A 27,344-nucleotide genomic window follows, 5' to 3' on the forward strand; every position below is an offset into this window, starting at 1 on the left:
CTTCTAGGGAACGTTTACCCAATCCCGCTCTGGAGCAAAATTTGGGACATTTCTTGTTCTTCGCAGTCGTGAAGAGGTCCAGGGTTGGATAGCCCCAAACGCTAAATATATTGCGTATGATCCTGTTGTTTATCTCCTATTTGTGATCCCAGGGAAAACGTCTGCTTAGTTCGTCCGCAGCGGTATTCAGGGCCCTGGGAAGATAGGCAGCTGATATCCCAATGTTGTTCGTGAGGCACCAATTCCAGAGCTTCATGGCTCCTGTACAAACTGAGTGAGATCGAGCCCCTTCCTGCCTGTTGACATAGAACATGCAAGCGATGTTGTCTGTCATTATCCGAACATGTTCGTTCTGAATAAATAGGAGGAAGTGACGGCAGGCATTGCGTATGGCTCGCAGTTCTAGGACGTTTATGTGTATGGAGACTTCGGTGGAAGACCACAGCCCCTGGGCTGCGTGGTGGGAAATGTGCACTCCCCATCCCTTGAGAGATGCATCGGTAGTCATTATGAGTGATGGGGAGTCCTGGAGAAAAGGGACTCCTGAGCAGAGGTTAAAGGGAACTGTCCACCATCGGAGGGAGTCTTTGACTCTGAAGGGTATGGATAGAGGCTTGTTTAGAGCGTGTACTTTCGGTCTGTAAACCGTGGCCAACCAAGCTTGGAAGCACCTCATGTATAGGCGTGCATTTTTTACCACGAAAGTACACAAGGCCATGTGGCCTAATAGTTGCAGGCAGTCTTGTGCAGTGACCTGGGGACTGTTGCGAAGTTCTGTAACCACGAGTTTTATGGTGTTGAAACGACTCAGTGGGAGAGACGCTTTTCCCGTTTGGGAATCCATGTGCACTCCTATTAATTCCATTTGTTAGGTAGGAAATAAGGTGGATTTGTTTTTGTTTATTTGCAGGCCAAGGGAAAGGAAGCAAGCGACAGTAAGCTGCATGGATCAAAGAGCTTCGTCGAACACTGAGGCTTTGAGGAGACAACCGTTGAGGTAAGGAAATATTATAACCTCGTTTCCTGAGGGGGGCCATAACCCTGGTTAGGAGTTTGGAGAAAACTGGGGTGGGGGGCAGTATATAGGACGAAGGGCAACACTCTGTATTGAAAATGTGTAGAACTGAGGGTAAAATCAAGAAAACATCTATGGGCTGGGTGAATAGTCACATGAAAATAAGCGTCCTGTAGGTCGAGGGCTAAAAACCATCGCCTTGCTCCAGGGCTGGGATTGTGGTGTTGAGGGTAACCATTCTGAACTTTTGCTTTTTGATAAATTAGTTTAGCTGCCTGAGGTTGAGGATCGGTAGCCATCTCCCCCCCCCCCTTTTTTTTTTTCTTTTTTCTACTGTTAAGAAGAAATGGGAGTAGAAACATTTCCCTCTGTGTTGTTCAGGCACGATTTCCACTGCCCCCAATTGAAGGAGATGTTGTAATTCTTGGAGGAGCAGTTGCTTGTGAGAGGGGTCCCTGAAGAGGGACGGGGAGGGTGGGTGGATGGGAGGTGGGGAGAGGAAAGGGATAGAACAGCCAACTGTGACAACCTCTAAAGCCCACTTGTCGGTGGTAATATTGCTCCATTGATCGGAGAATGGGTGTAGGCGGTGACCAAAAATAGGGGCAGGCGGTGTAAGCACTGAAGTGGGAATATTGTTTTCTATACCCTCGACCAAGGCTTCAAATTTGCTTATTGGTTGGAGGGGGTTGAGATGCTGTCGAGAAGTTGGGACGGTTGCGTTGGTACCTGGATCTCTGGCGCTGCTGTTGCTTGTGAGATCTATGGAATTGCTGGGTGTATGTGGGGTAGTGTGGTCGCTGGTAAGGCTGGTATCTATTCTGGTCATAGGTGTCAAATATAAAGGGAAGGGTAACAAACCTTCCTGTATACAGTACTATAAAATCTCTCCTGGCCGAGGCACAAAATCCTTTTACCTGTAAAGGATTAAGAAGCTCAGGTAACCTGGCTGGCACTTGACCAAAAGGACCAATAAGGGGGCAAGATACTTTCAAATCGGGGGGGGGGGTTGGGGAGAAGGTTTTGGTCTGTCTGTTCTGTGAGCTTGCCAGACACAGATCAAGGAAGCAAGCAATCCAACTCCATTAGAATTAGTAAGTACTAGCAAGGGAATGCATTAGATTATTTTTGTTTTGGCTTGTGATTTTCTCTGTGCTGAGAGGAAGGTGTATTCCTGGTTTTCTTTCTGTAACTTTAAAGTTTGGCCCAGAGGAAAATTCTCTGTTTTGAATCTGATTGCCCTGTAAGATTATCTTCCATTCTAATTTTACAGAGGTGCTTCTTTTACCTTTTTTTTTTATTATTATAAAGTTCTGTTTTAGAATCTGATTGGGTTTTTTTTTTAGTGTCCTAAAAAAAACAAAAAAACCCAAGGTTGGTCTGTGCTCATCTTGTTTATTCTCAAGCCTCCCCAGGAAAGGGGGTATGGGGACTTGGGAGACATTGGGGGGAGTAGGAACTCCAAGTTGTCCTTTCCCTGAGTGTGTCTAAATCACTTGGTGGTGGCAGTTACCTAATCCAAGGTACAAGGGAGAATTTGTGCCTTGGGGAGTTTTTAACCTAAGCTGGTAGAAATAAGCTTAGGGGGTCTTTCGTGCAGGGCCAGACATCTGTACCCTAGAGTTCAGAGGGGGAAGGGAACCCTGACATAGGGGTTTGAATTCCTAGAGAGCGGAGAGTTGCCCTGGAGTCCTTCACGGAGTGGAGTACGTCATTTGTGATGGAGGCGAATAGTTTGTCACCGTCGAAGGGGAGATCCTCAATGGTACTCTGGACCTCCCTGGGAAAGGAAGAGTAGGAGAGCCACGACCCTCAGTGCAACATGACTGCTGCGGCAGTGGACCGTGTTGCAGTATTGGCCACATCAAGGGCAGCTTGAAGAGTAGTGCGGGAGATGATTTGTCCCTCGGAAACTATGGCTGTAAATTGTTGTTTCTTTTCTTCTGGAATGTGATCAATAAAGTCCATGAATTTATTGTAATTTTTGTGATCGTACTTTGCTAGACCAGCTGTATAATTAGCAATGCAAAACTGCAACGTGGAAGAAGCGTATACCTTACGTCCAAGCAGATCTAATCGCTTACTGTCCTTGTCGGAAAGGGATGGAGCGGGAAGGAATAAAGTACTTTCGGTCTACTCTCTTACACGTAGGTAGGCTTGCAACCGGGGTTTGCCAAATGGCTGTGGCAGATTCTAAAAGGGCAGCATTGATAGGTAATGCAATTCTAGAAGAAGACGAGGGCGGCAGGATGTCAGTTAGCTCATGCTGCTGTTCAGGAACTTCCTCCAGGTTAATTCGTAGCTCATTGGCAACTTTTTTAAACAGGTCTTGAAATTTTGAGAAGTTGTCCGAAGACGTCAGAGAAGGAGGGAGGAAGCAATGCTTCATCAGGCAGAACAACTGGTCTCACACCTGGCTGCACTGGTATAATGAGCGTGGTCCTGAGTATAAGGAGCCCAATATTGCCACTGTGGTGGGAAGGGCATGGGTGGTGCCATCCAGGGGTTCACACACCATGGGGCATGACCCTCGGAGTAGGACGAGGCAGCTTTTCTATGACCTCTCTTGAGTGGGGTCTGTGGACAGGAGATCTGATAAGGTGAAAATTCTCCCCACAACCCAGATTCCTCATCACTGGAGGAAAGCTGTGTGGACCTTGCCTGAGGGTCTAGAGAGAAGTAGGTGTTAAGTAGGGGTGACTGCAAGTTAGGTGACACCAGGAGTCCCCTTGTGTGTGTGAACTGCAGTGCCACAGTGCCTCTGTGAGGGGAGGGCTGAGTGAGAGGAATTTGTTGTGAGGTGGGATTCCTCTGTTCTGTCACAGCCAGCTAACTCAAAGGCTGACGGTGCCGGGAGAGCGAGAGGAGCCTGTGGCCGGTCAGGCAGGCTCGTATACATCGGCACTGCTTCCATTGTGGTGCTGAACAGTGCCAAGTGAGAGGCCAGCAACTGAAAGCCTGAAGCCTTGGCACCGGAGGTTAGTGTGACCGCCGCAGCTTTTTTTTTTTTTTAGGGTTTTTTTTGGGCTCTTTGAAGTAGGCGGGGCTGCAGTGTACAGCAGAGTCAGAGCCCGGATCTGAGACTGGTCCGAGAGATTTTTGCAGCAGGAGCAGTTTTAGCCGCAGCTCCCTGTCTTTGTGTGCCCTGGATTTCAACTTGCTGCAGTGGGCACATTTTTGGGGGATGTGGGACTCCCCCAAACATTTAATACATTTAGAATGGCCAAATGGCCATCTGAAAGAGGGACGGCATCATTACAGTTAGAGCAGCACTTAAAACCTGGAGAGCCATGCATGTCAGAAGCGGCTGCACTGACAGGAACAAATTTTTTTTTTTTTATATATAAAGAGAAGAGAAGGGAAAGGGTACTTAACTATTACTGGTAAGCTAAACTAAGAGGGAAAACAAGTTGAACAAGGAAGAGAAGAAATTCTCTAATGAGTCTGCTGAGCACCGGACGGGGACGGTAGAGAAAGAACTCAGGAGACCAGTCGTGCACGCGCACTATTAAGGTACACGCAGAGCAGGGAGGCAGGCTCTGTGCTTGCATGACTGGTACGAGTACTACTGTAAAAATCTCTGAGCTAAGGCGCAGGGACGCACCAACACCTGGAGTGGAGCACTCATAAGGACATCTCTTGAAGAAGAATTTTTGTTCTCTTGACTATCGTTCTACTACTCTAGCTACCTAAACTGGAGACAAATTCTAAACAGCTATGCAAGTATCTTCACAAAAATTAGAAACAGGAACTGTCAGGAAAACTTTCCCTAAATACCTATTATTCTTCAAAGTGGTCAAGTGACAGTTTCTGAAATGGAGAAGCACTTTTATTAATAAAATTATTTGCATATTCTATTCTGTAAAAGAAAATAGATTCCATCTAAAGCTTGTCCCCTTTATTAGCATATACGAAAAGGGTTAACATTAAAGAAATTGGTTAGTCTCTAAGATGCCACAAGTACTCCTTTTCTTTTTGCGAATACAGACTAACACGGCTGTTACTCTGAAACCTGACTAAATAGTGCATTCTCCCCTCTCCAACAAACACCAACTACATTTTTAAACCAACATTACCACACCCAACACAGAAAAAATAAATATGAAATAGCAATTTTAGGGAACTAAACTTCCATTAATTAAGCAAATCCCTATTTCATAGAGCACAGAAATTCATAAACCAACTAAGACCTAAACAGCAATACGCTGTCATTCTAATTTTACTATATTTAGTGTTTTGTTTCCATCAGTTAGTAGTAACTGCATTAATTTTCAGTTATGTTTTCATTAAGGTATTGTAAGTAAGTTGTCACAGGCTGACTGGCCCCTTAAAGGGAGTCAGGCCCAGCTTTGCCTGTGACAGAACAGCTACTCTCCCATCTAGGAATCAGATAGCTCTGCTCAATTATTAGACCTAGCTAGGAAGGGGTCATTGAATGACTTCAAAGGGCAAGAGAGCTCAGTTAGAGTAGAAAGCTGTAGAAGGGCAGTTGGCTCTTCTGGTAAGCCCTGGAGAAGGGTAATCCCCAGGTTAATAGGTTGAAGAAGGATTGAGGGTTACAGGAGGGAAGCTGCTCCTGTGCCTGGCCCTGGAAAATAGGATACTCCCAGAGGAAAAAAAAGCTCTGAAAGTCAGTGCTTTGTAGGAGAGCAGAAAAGAAATGAGACCTGGGCCCAGGAGAAGCAGAAGATTCTTTTGTTTATGTAGCATTCAGAACTATTGTCTAAGTTTGTTACTAATACCTTGCCATGTGGTGCTAAGAGAGATTACTATCTGTGAGTTTCCTGGGAAGTGGGTGGTGGAGGGGACTGAGGCAGGGTGAGCAGTATCAGGGCAGGGCTATGGAGGCTCACCTTGCCACCAAACAAACTAATTTTATGACTCCAGTTTTCCGTAAACCTTTGAGACTCGAGACTGGGATTTTCAAAGAAAGCTAGGAAAGTTATGTTCATTGAAAATCCCTTTTAAATCCCCACCCTACCTCCTGATGTTATATTCTGTCGTACAAACATTCACAGGAAAATTAAACTTTTCAGGTGTACTTACCATTGCTGGCAATTTGGAAAACTTCTTTTAAAGTCAATATCTCTGCAAAGAATATTATATTTGAATAAGAGACCAATATCAGAAGAAAATATAACATTATTATAATGTGAATATTTGATAGTGTTCTAGTTTTCTTTTTAAAAGATTGAAGAAAAGTGGCCTCTATCTCTGGGTCCATGAGAACGTCAAGCACTTCCACAGCTAGGTAACTGACGTAAACGGGAAGTGTTTGTAGAATATATAAAGGAGGAGCATGGTCTCATTAGAGTTGCAACCTCAGTTGCAGGTTTTGCACTTTTGTAATGAGCAAATTTTCAGCTGCAAGTATGGCATCAGGAACCATTTTCAATAACCACTACATAGTTAATGGCCACCCTTGAGGACTATGAAAAGTAATTTTAGACTTGACTGGAAAAATACCATTGCTTCCTTGTTCTGAAAAATAACATTGTCTACTTTGTTCCATAATCACTTCTGCAACCTGGCATCGCACCTACAGAAAAGGAAAATAATCTTTTCTGAAATCCACAAAGAGTTATCCGGATTATGACAGAGCCATTGTTTTTCCTTCAGTATAGTGTCCACATTATTAGTATGGAATGTCTTACGTTAGGAATTTTAATTAGTTATTTTTTAAAAACTTCATCGTATTTTACATACTTGAAACCAGTATTCAATAGTCTAGTAAATTTAGTATGCAAATAAAATCTACAATAATTACCCACTTCACATTATTAAAGAAGTGCATCTTATTTTGTTTAATATAAAATAAAGTGCTCACAAACTGTAAGCATTTGCTAAAGCCAACTATTTTACCAGCAGTGTCAGGCAAACCACCTTAGAAATCCAGACCTATTATACTGTTGATCTACTCTGAATAGAGACTGCCAGTCATTACAAGTTTATATGGTGGCATTGGATGTGGACAAACATCCTTGGGAAATAGGCTACAACCTACAAATTATTTATATCTTTTAACTGAAACCTGATTTTTACTGGGATCACCTATGTGAAAGGCTATTGCAAAAATTAGATCTTGAACAGAACCGTTTATTTGCAGAAAGAAATTACCATGTTTGTTGACATGACATAGGGTTAATTCCTTTAAACATGGACAAAGTTTTTTAAAATATCTGTTTAGCAGTTCTAATGTCAATGATTTACATTAAAAATATACAAGTTTGAGACAGCTGGAGTATATTCCAGTGTAAATTAAGTGATGTAGCCTGTAATTAGGTAGAGCAAGAGCTATGGATAAAAACTACTGTATGAACCAGTTTGACTACTCTACCTTTCAGATCCCTTTCTTTAAATTGAGTAATGGGAAACATCATGGCATCAGCTAGTTGAGTTGAAAGTACTGCATGACAAGAACTGAGCTGTAAGGGGAAAAAAACAAAAGAGCAAATAGTCAGCTATAAGTAGTTTTTGGAAAATATTACTAACTGCAGTTCCGCTTGGCTTTAATAGCCTCCATGAACAAAGTTGCTTTGGTATAAATTTCACTTACAGATGACAAGCAAGTCATTAAAATATCTCTCCTGAGCTTCAGCCATGTTTGCAAACTACTTCAAGCTAAAAAGGACATTCAATACAGAGTTTTAATTTTAAATGCATGTTAAAAAGTAACTGAGTCCCCCTCAGCCTTGCAGCTAACAGCATGAAGTACATGTTGCAGTAACGGAAGGATTTTTTTATTCAACTTTTGTAGGTCACCTTTAGGAGAACTTAAGTTTACACACTGTAGATAGATATTAAAAAATATAGTCTTTGTATCTATGTGGAGGAATGCCAAAGCACACTGAGATCCTGCAGATTTGTGTTATAATAAAATAGGTCAGTATGGAAAACACTTAATTATGTATGGAAACTGAATAAGCATATCGCTTTTTAGCTGATAATTATACCTTTCTTGAAAACTTGTCCTCTCTTGGTTTTCAACAGAGCTGATTGAAAAAAAAAAAATCACAATTTCTGTTCCAGGGGAAATTTAGAAATGTCTAGTTTTTGTTTAGGAATAGAACTAAGCAAACAAACAAAATTGACATTGGAAGCTCCACCCCGAGGCTCCTGGTTCAGCCATGGCTCGCAGGATCTGTGAGCTCCCGGTCAGCAGCGGACTGAGAGGGAGCCAGAAGCTTAGATGCCCTGGCAGCCAGAGCTGTAGCTGACCTGAGGGTTTCGGAAACGGGTGCTTCCATCTCTACAGCAGCAGAAACCCAAGAAACCCTGGGACTAGCTGCATGTCAAGGCTGCCCAGAGCCATGGACTCTGGGGTCTCCAGCCCTAGGGCAGCCTGCCTATTTGGGCAGACCCAGACCCTGGAAGCCCAGATTCCCCAGCGGCCTTTCAGGCAAACTGTGAGGCAGTTAGGCTTGGTTTTATCATAACCTTGCCTGTTGTTCATTGGAGGACTGAACCACACGTTTCTGCAAAACATTTTGGGTCCGATGAATCTGCATTTTCCAACAAAACCATGTGAGATGCTGTATGGAATATAGGTGACCATTTATAATATTATCGATACCAATATTACAAAAGTGCAATGAATCTTACACAAGATATGCCATGTAAGTTAACAGTGGAAAAGTTATGATTTGCTAAATAGGATAAGCTTGTTCATAACTCAAACATACATATAAACGTGTGGTATACTTGATAACTCAAACTTGTGCTGTGTATCTGGGTGATACCCAGACAGATTGGCATCAGCATTATCCAGCCTGCTCTATGGCCTATCAAAGGCAATAAGCTGTACAATGAACCCATTGAGAGAAGCCAGGGACTAAGCCTATGAGTCAGCAGGACCTGAAGGGACATGCCTGTGGACAGAGGACTCCAAGAGCTTTCCCCAATGTTGCCAACTTAGGACTTTTTGTCACCAAATTTAGTGACCTTTTGGTTTCCCTAGTGAGAAAATAAACATCAAAGTGACCAGTGACAAATCTAGTGACTTTCACTGCCAATAACAGTGACATTCAGAGAAAGAAGGTACCAATATCTATAGTCACAAAATCATTCACAAGCAGCTCAATAATGTTAATAGAATCCATTCCATGCTCTTCTTACTACATTCTATTGCATACCAAGTCAATGTAGTTACATCTCAATTGACCACGTCCTCAGAAGGAATCACATTCCACTGTTTCTTGGGCTGAGATCACTATAATCTGCAGGCGAGGAAAAGAAGTTTGTGGCAGCTAATTAAATACTTTGCTAAAGCCAGGTGCATTTTGGAGAGAGCAGCACATTAACCAGGGTTTGTTTTTACCCAGATGTGTTCTTTCTCACCGCTCCACAGTAGGTAGCACACCCTGTGATGCAGGGAAAGATGGCTAATGAAGTGGGCAGGGCGGGGGAAGGCAGTTGAGCCAGCGAGAAGAGCTGGGAAGGTGAGGTGAGATGAGACAGGCCCATGTGCCCCAATGGGGTGGGGGGGCACTGTGCCTCCCTGAATGAAGCCCTTACTACAGGATCAAAGGTAGAGCTGGCTTGATTTCAGTTCCCCTTTACTCCTTGCCCTGGCTTGGCCTCGGGTTAGCTGCCCAGCTGTTTTCAGAAATGAAACCTCGAAGCAGGGGAAAGGGGTCCGGCTAGCAGATTTTTGTTTTTAAATCTATTTTCTTGGCTCCCTGTGCCAAGCTCAGGTCAGGTGAATGTCCTCTTCTCTCTGGTTCTGGACTTTCCCTTTCACTAACCTGTCAGCTCAAATCCAGGCTGGCAAGAAAGGGAAGCTCAGCTGAAATTAACCAACCCCAGCCAACCTGGGCTGCAGCGTACAGAGTGCACTTCCCAGTGAGCAGACGGCTACAGTTTCCTTCCTAATGAGCAGAGGCACCCTCCTGATGATGACCATGTATTTTTGTAGTTGCTTCTGCTGTGCAACAGAATATACTACAAAGAGCATGGAATGGATTTTATTAACACTAGTGAGCTGCTTGTGAATGATTTTGTGACTACACTTGCGTGTGTATATATATATGAAATTCTCTGTTGAATTCTCTGGAAATTTTGTTCAGTGACATTTTTAACTCCTTTTGAGTGCTTAAACAGCTACAGCTAGTGACTTTTCAGGGTTTGTCTGGTGACTTCCTGTTATGTGGAGTTGGCAACACTGGTTTTCCATGCCTATGTGCTGTGAGCTTGTGTTTGGGGCAAAGGATGTACAAGCCACATGGCAAAGGAGATAAAAAGGCAACTGCAACATCTCCATTTTATCTTTAACCCTGCTTCTCACCTCTGGAGTAACTTCTCTACAAACTGAAGCTTTGAACAAAGGACTGATAAACCCATCCAAGTTTTGGATGTGTTGCAGAAGGATTTTACAAGCAAGCAAATTCACCAATGCTGCTAAGGACCTGATATATGGACTCTGAAGTCATATGTGTGTATCTGATTGCTTTGATCATTTAACAACTCTCTTCTCATTCTTTTCTTTTCTAATAAACCATTTTTAGATGCTAAAGGATTGGCTGGCAGCATGGTATTTTGGGTAAGATCCAAACTAGTACTGATCTGGTAGTGCGGCTGGCCCTTTGGGGATCAGAAGAACATTTTGTAGAGTAAACAGAGATTTAAGTAACTTCTCACTTTACTGGATCTATTTGCTGATTCAGAGCGAGAGAGTGGAATGCAATAAAGGGGGTTATGTGATTTCTTTTCTTTCAGCTTCTTGATAAACGAGTGCGGTGGATCAAGAGCAGAGTTTGTGACTGGTTGATGAATCTAACTACAGTGTTAACGACCAGTTTTGGGGAAATCATCTCTCTTTTTTGCAGCCTTCCCTGTCGTTGGCATTTCCAGTGTGGGATGCCCTAGGCACCTTGGGTTACACCCTGATTCATCAGAAAAATTCCTATCCAGCTGAAGTTTTCAGGACTCTATCCTCTCATGGTTCTCCCTTCTCCCTGACTTCTTCAGCATGTACTTATCTCATTAACAACTTTCTGTGGGAGTTCTACAGAGCTCTGTTCTTGGCCCATTCTTCTTCTCCCTTTATATATTTTCACTCTCTCGGTTATCTGATAGCAACTGAATCTTTATCTAAATCTAATCTTTATCTATCTTTATGCTAATGACTCCCAAATCTACCTCTCAAATTTTGATCTGTCTTCCATCATCCAATCCCACATCACAACCTCTCTGACTCTTCATCAATGTAAACTTAATGTGGCTAAAAGAGAATTCCTTACTTATCCCTCCCAAGTCCTTCCCATCCCCCCCATTTTCTGTCAATGTTGATGACACCACCATCTTCTCTACAGCCCTGGCCTATAATCTTTGGGGTGGGTAACCTTTGACTCCTCCCTTTTTTGGCCCTAACACCCAGGCCATGTCCAAATTCCATGGCTGCTTCTTCAAAAACATTTTCTCTTTGTCCACATAGCTAAAATTCTCCTCAACATCTCATCATCTCCAACATTTAATGCTGTAACCTATATCACCCTTCTCTAGTCCAATAAAGGCATGTCCCTGTGAGTCTCACCATATCGTCCCTCTTTGAATCCCTCCACTGTCTGCCATTTACACTGCATCCAAGTGAAGCTTCTTTTTCACACCTTTAATACCTCACAATTATGACCTTACCTACTTTCTGCTCTTCTACCTTATCAAGCCACTTTTCCATCATGACAACTATGCCAACCTTGATTGTCACTTAACCCCTCAAGCACCATTACAGTTACTGCCATGCTACTCTTCATGGAGCATCTTCGCCAAATGAATGTGTAACGTCTCAATTGCCTTGTCCTCCTTCAAATCCCTCCTCAAGATCCATTGTTGTTGTGATGCCCACATAAAATAGCAAAATGATCATGGCTGGATAGAGAGCCAATAAGAGTTCCTGATAAAAGCTTTTTAAATATAGAGAAGTAAGTTATGGAACTATCAATGCAGAAACCTCATATTAAGTGTGGAAAATTACTGTTACCCTTTTCTTCCCCATCCCTTCCAATTTCCTTCCTATTATGTTTTTACATTCACTTGCTTCATCATGTCTTAAATTGGTCTGCACTGGTTTGACCAAAAATGGCATCTTCAAATGTCTAGTACAATGGGTCCCCTATTTTAACTGCAGTTTTGGGGTGCTACCTCAACATTAATTATAAATGATAGTGTATATTTGAAATTTCCCTTGATTTAAAGAGTTTATTCACTTTGGTGTGAACAGATATTGAAGAAAGGGGAATCAATTTATGTCTACAATTAATACTTATACTATAAATCCGCTACCTTCTAGTTCTGTAGTGTAACAATTTTTATGGCAGATGCCTACATAAAGTTACAGGACATAAAAAGTACATTGTTTAGAAACAATGTAATCTTACTTCACTGAATTGATTCTCTATCTTCAGGCCACACAATTTTATACTGTGTCAAGGGCAAGTAATAAAAGTGTTACCATCATGAATAAATAAATAAAAGCTATTTCTGAATGCTCATTCTAACACAAAGCCAAGAATGATAGTCAGTTGAGAAATCTATACATGACTAAGAAAAGGTTAAAGGTAAGCCAAACACATTCAACACTTGCCTCATCTATCACTTTTGAAAACTGTTGTAGGGTAGAGCTCATAACTTCATCATCGCCCCCTAATGGAAAACGCTATAAAAATAAAAAAGAAAATGTTGACACATCCTTGTGGATGACAGAAGAAAGCTGTAACCTAATAACATACTGGTTGTTTAATTATTTTGAAAGGAAAAATATAGGAACTTAAAATACCCATGTTTAGAGTCAGTAACTGTAATTACTTCATAGGACATTTTGCAGAGTAGCTTATTACTTTCATGTTAACAAAGAATATTTATGACAACTACATAAATAGTTACCTCTTTTAAAAATCTGTCAGATTAGTTCTAGTATTGGGAAAGATTCAAGCTTGACTTCTCTGGATAATGACATTATTATTCCAGTTTTGTCAACTCTCTCAATTTTAGATTTGGTGTTTTCCTTAAACCCCCAGACCTCTCAATCATGTGATTAAAAAAAATGTCTTAAGTAGAGCAAAACTTCTAGCCTTCATGATTATGGAGAGAAGCTTGAAAGTAGGATCCTGAAGGTTCAAAATCCAGAATGCAAATAAAAAATCCCAAATTTATTGCTGAAAATGTCATACTTTAAACTAATCATGTTTTTTTGGTAGGGTGATTCCCTCTCTCCCTCACCATTTTTGAATATGAGGTTGGCAATACTATTTTCCACCCTTTATTATCTTTGATTAGAAAATGCATGTGAATCCTCAAGTTTTAACATGTTAATTTTGTTTTAGGTTGTTTTGTGGTGCATTTTAAGCATTTCTCTTCTTCACAGTGGTGTCAGCAATTTTCTAAACTATCAGAAAGTCTAAGAACAAACAACCTAGCCTTCCATCGTAATAGAAAAGTAAACCAAAAAATAAAATACAGGGCTCAATTCTATTGAATTCTGATACCTAATTCTTAGCAATTATATATACACACTTAATGAGTTTTGCCTCAGTAAAGACTGCAAGACTGAGAGATTTATACCTTATATCCATTGAAAGACCATCAAAGCTGTAACTAAAACCTAATTGAAATGAGGAAATTCACATACCGGCAGGATCTAGCAAGTCAGGATATCATTCCCATGCCATCTCTAAAGTGTATCTCATTATATTCAATATTGAAAGTCATTATGTCCTTGTGTCAACACTATTATTTTCAGGTTTTATTGAGGAAAAGCAACTTTGAAGATAGCAGGTTTTTTGATAGAGATTTTGTTTTAGTTATATTTAATGCAAAGCACTGAGCAGATATGCTACAATTATTAAAATGGGAAAATTTAGTACACATTTTAAATACTTATTTGATAAGCATGTAATTAAACAATGTTAATTACAAATTATGCCAGACAGCTTATTATTGAGCATACCAAAACTTGCAGGCATGGAATTTATATTTACTGTAATTATCATGACAAAATTCATAGAAGCATGAGTTGCTTGGTTATACTATGTTTCAGGATACCATTCTGTCCCGGAGGTCACATGTTCTGTGACGTCCCAGGATCTCTGACTTCTTCTGGGGCAGGGCGGCCTGCTGGAGCAGCAGCCAGAGTTGGGTCAGCCCTCCTTGGGGCTGCAGCAGCTGGGCTCAGCACCTGCCGCAGGAGCAGCAGCAAGGCTGGAGCAGCTGCAAGCCCTGGGAGTGCTCTGTTTGTTGTCCCTCCCATGTCAGGGTATTTTTTAATACAAGTCCGAGACAGGTTGGAGGCTTCCAGGAATTTTTGTTTATTGCCCACAACCTGTCCTTGACTTTTACTAAAAATATCTGTGACAGAGTCTTAACCTTAGCTATGTTGCAATAAAAACTACTGTGGTACAGAGCTACTGTTTCCTTATAACAAGATACTGCAAAATTAACTGATCCTAATTTTAAGTATACAGTGTAGTTGTAGCTATGTTGGTCCCAGGATATTAGGGAGACAAGGTGGATGAGGTAATATCTTGTATTGGACCAACTTCTGTTGGTAAGAGAGAGAAGCTTTCGAGCCACACTGAGCTCTTTTTCACATCTGGGAGGGGAATGCCCAGGATCACTGCAAAATGCTCCACCTTGCATTTTGCTGTGATGTTGGGAGTTCCCATCCCAGACCTGAAGAAGAGCAGAGCATTGTGTGGCTCGGAAGTCTGTCTCTCTCACCACCAGAAGTTGGTCCAATACAAGATATTACCTCATCCACCTTGTCTCCCTAATTTTAAGGACTGCCTTGAGAGTTTTGATTTTCTAACAAAGCCATTGGTGATAATAAAAGCAAAATAACCAAAATTCACTACATTTCTAATTAGTGATTTTTTTATAATTCCAAATTTGTTGGCTTTTAAATAGTAATATTGAAAAAAATTCCACACAGACATTACAGCTACTTTAAAAATAAATTAAAATAGGACTTAAAGATAATTTCTTGCTGCAATTTTAATTCAACAAGGACATTGTTAGTAGCATTCATATTTATGGACTTTAAAATGTGGATTTGAAATGTAAAATTCCACATTTAGTCTCTTTTAATAAGAAAAACAAACTAATTTAAATTAACATTGCAAACAAAAAACCTCTACAAATGTCACATTTTCAAAAGACTAATTTGTATAATCAACAAATAGTAATATTGTCATGACTTATACTACTATTACAGAGCAGTAGTGAGAGACCATAAGGACGGTCTTACGACATCAAAGGTCTCTCTAGCCCAGTATCCTGTCTTCTGACAGCAGCCAATGCCAGGTGCCCCAGAGAGAATGAACAGAACAGGCAGTTACCAAGTTATCCATCCCCTACCACCAACACCCAGACCTGGCAATCAGAGGCTAGGGACACCATCCCTGCCCATCTTGGCTAATAGCCATTGATGGACCTATCTTTCATGAATTCATCTAGTTCTTTTTTGAACCCTGTTATAGTCTTGGCCTTCACAATATCCTCTGGCAAAGAGTTACACAGGTTGACTGTGCATTGTGTGAAGAAATACTTTTTTGTTTGTTTTAAACCTGCTGCCCATTAATTTCATTTGGTGACCCCTAGTTATTGTATTATGAAAAGGAATAAATAATACTTTCTTCACACCCATCATTTTATAGACCTCAATCATATTCCCCGCTGAAAAGTCCCAGTCTTATTAATCTCTCCGCATATGAAGCTGTCCCATACCCTAATCATTTTCTGTATCTTTTCCAATTCCAATATATATTTTTTTGAGATGGGGCAACCACATCTGCATACTGTATTCAAGATATGGGCATACCATGGATTTATATAGAGGCAATACGATATTTTCTGTCTTATTATCTATCCCTTTCTTAGTGATTCTGGAACACCTAGGGACTTGATTAAACATTATAACTGACTTGACAAGAACAAGCTGTGAAAGTTATGATGCTGGCTCCATCTAGGGGAAGGTTTGAAACTAAAATTCCCAGCTTCACACCAGTAAATTATGCAACAACTTGGAATCTCAAACAGGGGTGAGGAAAAAATGGAGGAAAAAGAATAAAGTTCATATAAATGAACTTCCCACTGCTGCATTCCACAGAAGATGGAAGGAAAGAGTGTAAGGGCTGACTACTTCTGATTTACAGCACTATGACAGGGTGTATAAACCCCTCATTGGACGGGAAGGGGTTAAGGAGCAACTCTGGGCTAAGGAAGCCCCGCCTCTCCACCCCTGTGGAGCGTGCTTGGTTTCGAAGCGGGGTTTAAAAGGCAGCCAGAGGCTGGTGGGCCAGACGGAAGGGTGTGCCCTGAGAGCTCCAGGGAAAGACTTGAGCTGTGCCAAAACCAAGCCTGGAAACTGAGGAACCACAGCACTTAGAGACTGTGACCAGGGCTAGAAGCCCAGAAGGTGGTGCTCTGCAAGAACAGATGGTGGCTGGATAGGATGCACAGGAAGATAGTTTCCTTGGGTCACTTCCTGACTTGATACTGATGCAAGGCACCATGAGGTAAGCAAAGCCAAACCAGCCTGCCAAGGCCCTGGGTTGGAAGCTGGTAGAGTACGAAGGCCTAGGCTCCAGTAGCCTGCCTCACCCCATGAGCTGCAGCCCCAAGGTAGGGTGGCTGCCCACAGAGACCATTCAAAAATAACAAATTTCCTCACATTTCCCTTACTGGCACTACTGTGCATGTGAAATATAACTCTTCTTTCAGTGGGGAAGCAAATTATGGGCTTCATGATTTATAAAATCTGCTAATTTGGGGGTGGGGATTTCTCCTCCCAATCACTGGAGATTTTTGTGGCTGGGTACAGGCTCCATTCCTCCTTGCTTGTTGGGTTGCTGGAGCATGGTACATCTTTAGGCTACACAATCTCTTCTTATGACTACTAGAATTAAAGCTGCCATCTAGCAAGGCTCACTGCTTTTGGGCTACAGTCTCTTTAAAATGTCCCTAGATGATTGATGGTCAGCCAAAGAAGTTCCCTTTCCTAGTATTATTCATGGTTGTGGACCTGAGCTGAGCCTAAAGATGCTTCCCTGTGAAAAAATCACAGCAAGTCTAGTTTAGCATTCTGCAGGTTCTATGGATTGGGTATCTTCAACACAGAATAGAAAGCAACCCCTGTAGCTGGTGAATTTCTTGTGATCCAGCAGCTGCAATGGTTCATTTTGTCTGGATCAGACCTGTGGAGTTTTGCACTTTGCTGTGCGGGAAGAAAAAGAATTGCACCTTTTTTAATGTACAAAAGCATGTATTCTGAACTATTTCAAAGGGAAACTGATTTATACTGTACCTGCTTCTCATACTCCTTTAGAAGTTTTGAAGTTAGATGAGTTGCTGCACTTAATTCATTCTGTTTTTTTTTAAAAAAAGGGAAACAGTTTAATCCTATTTTCTTTCCAACGAATATATACCGTGAGCATCATATTTATAAAGAGGAAACATAGAAATATGGAACAAAAGTTTAAAATGGGAATCATCTCGAAACACACAGCCAGATTTTTCAGAGGAGCTGAGACCCACAACTCCCACTGAAATTAATTAATTGGAGTGGCAGATGCAGAGTATTTCTGAAAGTCAATGCAACAATACATATCATGCACACTGTAGAGTTATCAGACGCATGAAAATTTGGACTTGCATTCAAATTTGCAATTGTCTTGCAATTTGCAGACAACACAATATTTAGTTCACATCAGCCACCTTAGTTACTGAGTATTAACTACATGTGGGGATGAAAACTGTTAAAACAAACCATTCCATTAACTGGTTACAAACTTCTTAAAATAACTGTGTAGACAGGGACGCAGGAAAGTGCTGCATAAGCAGTTTCATACAGCAGACAGTGCAGAAATAAACAGCAAAAAAAGGAAGGTAACACAATGAAGCAACATGCAGATAACAAACAGGTAGGTCATGAAAAGAACTGCTCCCTCCCCCCCCCCCCACACAAATGCACCACCACCATATTCAAGTGAAGATGGAAACAAAATAAGGCAAAATACAAGCTACAGGAACTAATGTTAACAAGATTAAGTGACCACAACAAGAAACTGTCCAAATGTATTTATAAACTAATACTACAGCCACAATGGCAATTGTTCAGAAAAAAATCATTTAGACATCTAAAAGGTGTGTTAAGTACAAAGAGAACACAACTCTTCCAACTGACAAATCTTGTTTCAAAACTAGGAGACCTTGGCAAACATGGCATTTTCCAGTTTTCATCTGATTTTTAACCCATAGTTTAAAAAATACGGTTTACCCATGTTCAAATAAGTAGTTAATGTTTTTTTATAAGCTTTCTAAATGCATAGAAAAACAGCTACAATTTTAACCTGTGCATCGTAAATTCGGCGCATGGCTTGATACAACTGGTTGATGTAACTGGAAATTGCTGCAGCATCTTCTTCAAATACACCCAGCAAAGAACGTGTCTGTCAAAAATAGAACACACAATGAATTTGTATTACTCTTTTAAAAATCAACTTAGCAAAGAATGTCATGGTATTTCAAAGACATTAAATGTGATTTAATGAATTAGACAGTAAAACAGATTTCCTTTTCCAAGTGAGAGCAGAAAGACTTCAAAACTAGTAAAAATAGGGTTTAAGAAAACATGTTTCTTAGTCATAATTTAGACGCTCATTTTTTTAAAGTTTACAAAAGTTTCAAATTACTTTAAGTGTCTTTATATGTTTCTCACTTGATAGAAGTAGATATGTCAGAGTGAGCAGTCCCTTTTAAGGGAACTGGGCTCAGTCTCATATGTGCCTGCGTAGCCCATCTCCCAGATGACAGGACTGAGACTCTAGAGTCAGATGACAGTTATGTGAGGTGCAGGGCCACAGAATATAATAAGCCTGAACTCTATCAGGAAGAATTTGGGGGCAGGCTCTCCCAAATCTAGGTCCAAGAGAGAAAAACCTACAGAAATCTGGGTGAGAGAGACACAATAGGTTGGGCGCTCCACAGCACGCCCAAGATGTGGGATAGGCCTGAGGACAGGCCAATGGAAAAAAAAAAACCTAAAGGGAGAGAAGTAGACTTTAGGTAGAAAGTGGTCTAGGCAAGTGAAACAAGCATTCTATGAAGTGACAATGGATTGGAGCTGTGGTCAGTCACTGCTTACTAAGGGATCCCTAGACCAAAACCCCAAGTAGAGAGAGAACCTGAGCGCACCACCTGGAGCAAATGGTGCATACGTGCCCTAAGCTTTTCAGTAGCATTACCACCAGAATGGACAGCCTATCTTGCCAGAAAGGGAGAAGGTCTATTGCACCTGAGGATCTGGTGAGAGGCAGCAAGAAGGCATGGCGAGCCTGGACTGGGGTAGTAAAGAAAAGCTGTTTTTGTTGATCCCTGAGACCGGAAGGACTCACAGGTGTGGCTGGAAAGCTAAACTCTAATAGACACCAAATCACTGGGTTGCCAAAAGGAAAACTGTGAAAGACCATGTCTCCACATCTGGGAAGGTATGCCATATTAAAATCCCATTATGCCCATGTATATTAAGCTTTGCTACATCTTTTTCTAAAATAATTTTAAAATAAATACATTCCACAGGCACCAAAAGCATGTTATCATAATCAAAACAAACAGGCCCATCATAAACAGCTGAAAATAACACCTACAGCAAATGCTTAAATTACAAGAGAATGAGACAGCTGATAACTTGTTTGCACTGGAGTGGCAATGAATTTCCTCCAGCAAAAGGCAGATGAGTGGTATGTCCACTAGCTTCAGGCCTATTTATTCCAAAAGGCCAAAATCCCACATGGGGGAAGAGCAAAGAATTGAGTTTGACTCCATTTGGGGCTGTATCAGACCTTCTTCATGGACATTAGATGACTTTACAGTAAGTCATGCTTTCAAATGCCTAGATATTGCAATACACAAGCAATGCCTTCCACATTCTAACCACCCCTTGATTTTACCAGCAGTGACTGCACAAGGTTACTATAGTTTGGGGAAAGTCTTCAGGTAAAATCCAACTGAACCTCTGAATCTACTTAATTACTGATGAAAGTTTAAATTCTGGAGTATAATTCTGTTGCATCTTAAAGGGCAACTGCACAGCTGAATAATCTTTATACACCAGAATACGTTCTGAAACATCTCCTTAGCAGACAGGAAACGTTTGTGAAGCTCACTTAAATTGAGAGCTGAGGAACAAGCCTCAGCAACAATGGTTTCTTGCAAAGCAGAATTTTTTTTCTGTGTTTCTCCTTATCAGACTTTTGCTAACAAGGGAATTCAGTGACACTTGAGAAGATCAGTAAAATGCCCTATTTACACAAACATTCTTGAACCTAGCAGTGAACTGCTTACACTTCTATTACATCATTTCTAGAGTGTAGGTTTTTGGCTTAACTACTTTAATATAATCTAGCTCACAATACAGAAGCGTGTACTCTCTCATTCTACAGTGGAAGAAATTATCCTAAAATGTATTATGGAGATGTGCAAAGAAACTACAGTATGTATGTTTGTTACAGAAATGCTATTGTCAGATATCCAAATCCTTTGATAAGAACATACCCCAAATGACTAAGAAATAAGGAAATAGCTTCCACATCATTCTTTTATTTAACCTGAAACATCCACTTGGCTGTCTGCATAGTAGAACTACAAGCCTGATTAGAAGAGCATCATTCATAATGTGTAACTTTTTTCATAATTTATCCTGTTTCTAACTTTTTGAATAAGCAGAGGATGTGTAAAATCCGAAGTTATCAAGTTAACCTGCTGTACCCCGACAGCCTTATACTTATGAAACCTTTAATGTTTTCTAATGGAGACAAGGGAAACCGTAAGACAGAAACCCTAAGTGCAGAATGGCAGACTCATTACCCTCAAAACAGAATACTAACAGTAGTACCTGACAGTTTTAAAAGGAAAGGAAATACTAATTTGGGGGGGGACGACAGAATTTACCATTATTTTGAAATAAAATAATACCCCTACATTTAGTGGTGTTTCCTATTAACATGAAGACTGTTACTGCAATCTAAAACCCTGTGGTGCAGGGGTCAAATATTCAAGGAAGTGAAAATATATGTATCAACTAAGTTGCACTGATGTATATTTAAAGTTAAACATTACATTCATTAATTGGATTTCTATTTGTGATGTTTGTTACCCTGAACATATCCACTCAGTAACAGTGTATGATAAAACACAGGCCTGTTGCTTAGTCTAAAAAGCTGAAGCTCAGTTACTTTGGATAGGGAGCTTGGCTTAAACTTAAGCTTCCAGCAAAAAATCTAATTGATATTGCTCTCTGGGACAAAAACTTTTTGTCTTTCTGTATATGTAGAATGTGCTTACCACATTGTAGAAGCTACCAGAATACAGTAAACAGTAATCAACATTATCTGGTATCAAAAAAATAAAACCACCCTGTCTAGTGAGCGTGATTTACAGGATGCTAGATTTTTTTTTTTTAATTTCATTGTACAGGTCTTAAAATACTACTGCTAATGTAGAAGTCCTTTTGTAGTCTATCACCATGGTTTTTGGCTATCCTATAGCACAACAGGCTCTTGCAGTAATGAACTAATGGATGTGACTAATTGAACTTTAAATATTACATGTAGCACAGTTTTGCTAAACTGCATAAAGAATTGATTGTGCTTTTTGATAATCTTATCTCGATCTTCCTTTTAGGATAGTCTAAAGCCAACACCAAGTGTTTAAAGTTTCTAACATTCCAGAGACAAAAGGTAGCTTTTTCCGCATTAAAAAACATTGATAGCTTTAAGACTTAATAGAATTTGCAGTACTACAAGCTAACGTTAGGGCAAACAAATCTTATGCTTCAGATTTGTAAACTGCGCTCACATATGGCTCAAGAAGGTATTTCCCTGCCTAACTCCAGCACTGCACAACTGTCTAGGTCAGTAGTCCTCAACCTCTTCCATACCATGATCTACGTTACACCAGAAAAGTTTCAGGATGCACCTAGTCATAAAGACATGGAATGGTCGTGACATTCTGATTGAGAATTCATGGTCTATGTATATTACACTTTGAGTCTTACTCCCTCTCCCTCTGAAGAATGAGATCCAGTAAAACAAACTATTCCACTTTGTGGTCTTGTACTGCTGTGTACTTCTGAAATAATGGAACCAGACTGTAAAATGAGACCATAGTTGTTTTTATTTACTTAGCGATGGTCAGAAGTAAGATTCAGGACAGAGCACGGAAGAATGTAGGGAATAAAATTACTTGGTCTCTAATAGGTTTTGGTTCAGCCAGCATTTTCTACCCAAACTAATTATGTTTTAAGTAGACACAACTTTACCCTTAAAAAAATCAAAAAATTAAGACCTGTGCCATATGAAAGCATGTAGGCAAATCTAGCAGGTAAAAAGTGCAGGCTCAATAGCGAGTAATCTCTATCTAACTCAAAATAGACTAGACTAGCTAAAGCCTGCCACAAAACCTCCACTGAAGGACTTTCTTGAGAATCAACACATCTGAAAGACTGTAAAGGGGATTAAAACAAATTAACTGTATTTTGAATTGGTGTCTATAAATTAACAAGCCATCCTTGCATACAGTGAGTATTTCCAACAGCAACTTTGTTTCCTCAAGACTAGTGGAAAAAGTATATTTAACAGAAGGGGGCAAAAACTGTTTACTCTTGATGCTAAATTATCTTGCATTTGATATCCTGAGTAAAGAATCTCTGGCTCTGAATACTCTGTGGAGAGCAGAGATTCATTTGTTAAACTCTGGTTAAAAAAAACTGGTATATGAAAGAAAAAGCTTCAAAGTGACGGAACAGGTAAATATTAATTCTTTTTAGGATCAGAGGTAGTAATCTTTTGAAGGGTCAGTCTTTCAGAGAAGACTTAAACCTCAGAGCTTGAACACTTGGTCATTAAACAACATGTGGGGCTTTTCACAAGAGCAGTGGCTTAAGGCCTAGCTTCCTGGACAAATCCCAAACAGGTAATTATATTTTGCCTACCTGAATTCCTCTACAATTTCAAGTGAATAAGGTATTTTTTTCTTTTCACCCTAAAATATTCAGTAGTCAGCTATATTTCAGAGACTAACCAATTTATTTGAGCATGAGCTTTCGTGAGCTACAGCTCAAAGCTCATACTCAAATAAATTGGTTAGTCTCTAAGGTGCCACAAGTACTCCTTTTCTTTTTGCGAATACAGACTAACACGGCTGTTACTCTGAAACCAGCTATATTTCAGTGGTGGGTGAACTGATCCAAATAAATTCTGTAAAATATTATTAGTGCATTTTTGTATCTTTGGACAGAAAGCAGTATATAAAGTAATAAATACTAAATTCATTTGACTAATTATCATGCATACCATTCTAAAAATATTTGAAGCACTTTGATTAAAATTCTTTATTTCAGTATTTAGAATATTAAACACAGAATTGTTCTTGGAGTTTATTTTTCCTTCCACAGCTCCCATTAGTAACAACAGTTTAAATCTTAAGTGATGATCTAGGGGTTAAAGTTCCTCTGGAAACTTCTCTGCTTTCTAGCCCACTCCCTTCTTCTGCACTTATTCCTAGATCAATACTGCTAATATGCAGTAATATGGTACGAAGATTTCAAAATGTAGGGTAGTCAAATCCTTTATGGTTTTTCCCTTCACATTTTAAAAAGTCCCTATAACCATTTTAGTTAAGTTATGTGTTTTAAAATATTAGTCGTGTTTAATAAAAATTTTCATTTTACATAAGTAGCACTACATAATTTAGGATTTTAATCTGAATCCTAAAAGCAAGGTGGTGAGTCTTAAGCTCAGAAATAGCAATATGTGCACACTGTTAAATTACAAATCATCCTCAGTTACACTAATACATCAGAGTGGCAGCTGTGTTAGTCTGTTCCGCAAAAAGAAAATACAGTATTTTCCACTGCATGCATCTGATGAACTGAGCTGTAGCTCACGAAAGTTTATGCTCAAATAAATTTGTCAGGCTCTAAGGTGCCACAAATACTCCTTTTCTTTTTACTAATATATCAAATAGCATCAGTCAACATTGTTCTATCAGATGATATTTGCCAGCTGACAGTGTAATGAGAGCAATGTTCACTTAACATGATATATTATACATTAGTGTTATATTGTTCACAATGTCAAGAGGCAGATTACAAAACACTATCTGGTTAACTCTAGTGACAGCTGGCAGCATTTATGGATATCCTGCCTTCTTAATATCAAGCAGTGAGTGATTAACTAAACAGCAAAAACTGAGTGAAGAAATTAGAAAGTAATTAAAAAGCTGTAAATTAATAGCATATATTGCCAGTCTGGGAACAGCTTTCAGAAACACTTCATGAAACCCAACTATCCTAATTTTTTGGTCTTCAATGTAAAAGTTTTGGCTAAAACATAGCCACAGGATTCAGATTAAAAAAACTTTTCTCCAACTGACAACGTGAATGAGGAATATTTAATCTTAAAATACAGGCCATTTTATTTTGAATCTCCTGGGAACAGGAGCCACTCACACTGAGCATCACACAGCTGCAGTGCTGTTTAACTAACAGCGCGGCCTTTAATATCATCTAACTAATCGCTACTCGGAGCACACATGCAAGGTGGGGATGACGTGAGGGGGGGAAAAACTGACCCACACTGAGTGACTTCCTCCCTTCCCCCCAGCTTACACACATTTACACTACGGTAAAGTCGCGGGGGAAGCTCGGAGTCTATTTACGGCTTGACACTGCTGCGGCTCACAGCACCAGAGACACCCGCCCCCAGCAAGAGCAAGCCTGCAACTACAAGCGGACCCCGCGGGGCGCTCCTGTACCCCCTGCCAGGGGCCGGTCCACAGGGCCCTGGGGGCTCGCCCCGGACACCTCAGCCTCGGCTGCCTGCCCCTTCACCGCACCCAGCCACCTAACCCGCCTCTCGACATCCCCTCGAGCTACAGCGCCCGCGGGCCACTGCCTGGGGCTACCACCCGGGCGCAGAGCCCCTGGGCCCTGGCTCCAAGCAGCGGCAGCCTTGTCCCCGCGCAGAACCCCAGGGCCCGACCCGACGGGGCCCCTCTCCTCTCACCTGGGGGCTGTCCTCCAACGTCTCCTCAATGGGCAGCTTGTCAATCCCGGGCATGGCGGTGGCTGGGTCCCTACGGGCCGACGCGCCCACAAGCCCTCCCGTGCAGCCAACGCTGGACCCCTCCCCCTTCGTCAGCACAGCCACACCCCTGCCCCCTGCCCCGCCCCGGAAATCCGGCCCCCGCCGCCGCCGCCGCCGCCTTCTCATTGCTCAACGGAGGCGTCACTCTAAGCGCGTGAGGCGGGGCTGACCTCGGAGAGAGGGCGTCGAGTGACGTCTGGCGTGACTCAGTTGCCGCCGCCGCCTGCCCTCTGCCGGGCTGGGAGTGGTTGAGGCAGCTGCGTCTGCCGGCGGTCTCCCGGCCCAGCGCAGCGCGAACCAGGCCCAGGTCCCGGCGGCGCGCGCAGGCTCCTAGCGAGGTCTCGTCAATGCAGCTCCGCCCTTACCCGGGGCGACCCCTTCCCGCAAGGGCGCGGCCTCCTCATCGCCCCGCGCGGGGTGCCTGCGAGTCGGCGCCCCAGTATATAAGCACACCTCTAACCAGCGTGGGTTTACAGGTACAAAAGCTGCGCAGAGCAGGTCTTAGATGTTTCTGAGGGAGAGACGCGCGTTGGGACTTCACTTTCCCCCTTAAGGTGCTGGATGGTGGTTGAGCTTTTCTCCTGCTCTGGCATTTAGAATTTCACATGGTCCTGACCCTTTCTTAAACTGTCAGCACGCTGTGATAGCCGTCCTGTGAGGAATTCGTTATTCCCACCCCCTTCCACGCTACCTCTTCTGGTTAACACGTGTTGAACACACTGACTCCCCAGCATAGCTTATGCTCAAACAAACGTGTTAGTCTCTAAGGTGCCACAGGTATTCCTAAAAAGAAGAGGAGTACTTGTGGCACCTTAGAGACTAACCAATTTATTTGAGCATGAGCTTTCGTGAGCTACAGCTCACTTCATCGGATGTTCCTGTTCCTTTTGTGGATACAGACTAACACAGCTGCTACTCTGAAACATGTTACAATTGTCTTCAGAAACCCTATTTGCATCCTGCTAGGGGAGTTAACATATTTTTGAATGTCAAAGTTTGTAATAATTCCTTTTAACTCTGTTTGGACAGGGTTTTAAAGCCATGTTCTGCTTCGTGTAGCACGACAGAATTAGAAAACCCTTTTGAAACGTGCTTGTAGCTAACCCCAGTTGTTTGTTAGAAAGACACATTGGCCTTAGATAAAATATGCTGTCCTGTTCCCCCCCCTTCCCCCTGCGTGCGAGCGTACACACAAAATCATTCTAAAAAGCCTCTTTTTATAGCTTTGTGACTAGAACATCTTGACCTTGAGATGTATGTGTGTGGTTCCTGTAGATGTTAAAATGGATATCTGAGAGGTATATTATATTCATACCCTAATTGCTAAACATTTTAATTTAAATTGCATTCAAAACACAGGAAACAATGTGTGTGAAATGAAATACAGCAAAAATATAAATTCAGACATTTGAAAGGCTAGTGACAGAAAAAAACAAGGAGATAAAATACATTTGAAGTTGTAAGATAATAGTTTTTAAAAAAGAAATTACTTGTTGTCATTGATGGGGAAAAAAAGACCACAAGAACATTTGATGGAAAACCAGTAACGTTTGAGTAAATTGGTTATTATTAGGGGGTAAAAAGAAAAGAAAGGGAACTGCTTCTCCTTCTCAAGAGAAAGAGAGACAGTATATGTCAGGCAAGAAAAGAAGGGTAGGAGAATTTACATTGTTAAATAAACTCCAGTGAGTGCGGTGCAAAAGCTAGGTTAGAAAGTGTGATAAGTCTGTTAGTGGAGCAAATGATTAACTAATGTACGGTATTTTCATTGCGATAAAAATGTGTTTATCATTATTTATATAAGATTCCATACTCTAAAAAAATTAGATGAGATGTAGACATTAAATTGTTTAGTGGTTGGGGGAGGAAACTAGAAGTAAGAACTCAGTTCAACTGGTTTAATTTCCAGTTTAGCCACTGACTCACTGTGTGGCCTGAGGCATGTCACTTAACCACTTTTCCTCTCTTTCCCTATCTGTAATTTGTGACTAATCTTGCCTATCTCACAAGGATGTTGTGAGGATTAAGATTTGCAGTAACATTCTTATCTGTTTGGTTCTCCAAATTCAAATTTTATGGATATGCCATACACTAATTCACAGTCTATAAATGTCATGAATAGCTTTTCTTTTTTGAAATCTGTCAACTAGTGACCATTTAGTACAGCTGTCAAATCATGGGGATTTTTTTTTTAC

General features: G+C 41.1%; 2 protein-coding genes across 4 annotated transcripts in view; one reads left to right on the forward strand and one right to left on the reverse strand.

Moving 5' to 3' along the window:
* The window catches only part of APPL1 (adaptor protein, phosphotyrosine interacting with PH domain and leucine zipper 1), a 53,989-nt gene extending 28,774 nt beyond the window's left edge, over positions 1-25,215 (reverse strand). Inside the window, exons 1-6 of one of the 3 annotated variants that reach the window (XM_073351491.1) lie at positions 25,069-25,215; positions 18,355-18,453; positions 17,310-17,369; positions 12,594-12,665; positions 7,353-7,440; positions 6,062-6,103 (exon numbers count right to left, since the gene is read on the reverse strand). In XM_073351491.1, the coding sequence (XP_073207592.1) occupies positions 6,062-6,103; positions 7,353-7,440; positions 12,594-12,665; positions 17,310-17,369; positions 18,355-18,453; positions 25,069-25,122 (415 nt within the window). In that variant the 5' untranslated portion in view covers positions 25,123-25,215. The remainder of the gene's footprint in view (positions 1-6,061; positions 6,104-7,352; positions 7,441-12,593; positions 12,666-17,309; positions 17,370-18,354; positions 18,454-25,068) is intronic. The other 2 variants (XM_073351492.1, XM_073351493.1) reach the window with 2 other exon arrangements.
* Positions 25,216-25,380: 165 nt separating this feature from the next.
* Positions 25,381-27,344, forward strand: part of IL17RD (interleukin 17 receptor D) — a 125,960-nt gene continuing 123,996 nt past the window's right edge. Inside the window, exon 1 of the mRNA XM_073351495.1 lies at positions 25,381-25,625. Within this exon, the coding sequence (XP_073207596.1) occupies positions 25,497-25,625 (129 nt within the window). The 5' untranslated portion in view covers positions 25,381-25,496. The remainder of the gene's footprint in view (positions 25,626-27,344) is intronic.

Source organism: Lepidochelys kempii, chromosome 7 (genome assembly GCF_965140265.1).
Source record: "Lepidochelys kempii isolate rLepKem1 chromosome 7, rLepKem1.hap2, whole genome shotgun sequence".
NCBI lineage: Eukaryota > Metazoa > Chordata > Testudines > Cheloniidae > Lepidochelys > Lepidochelys kempii.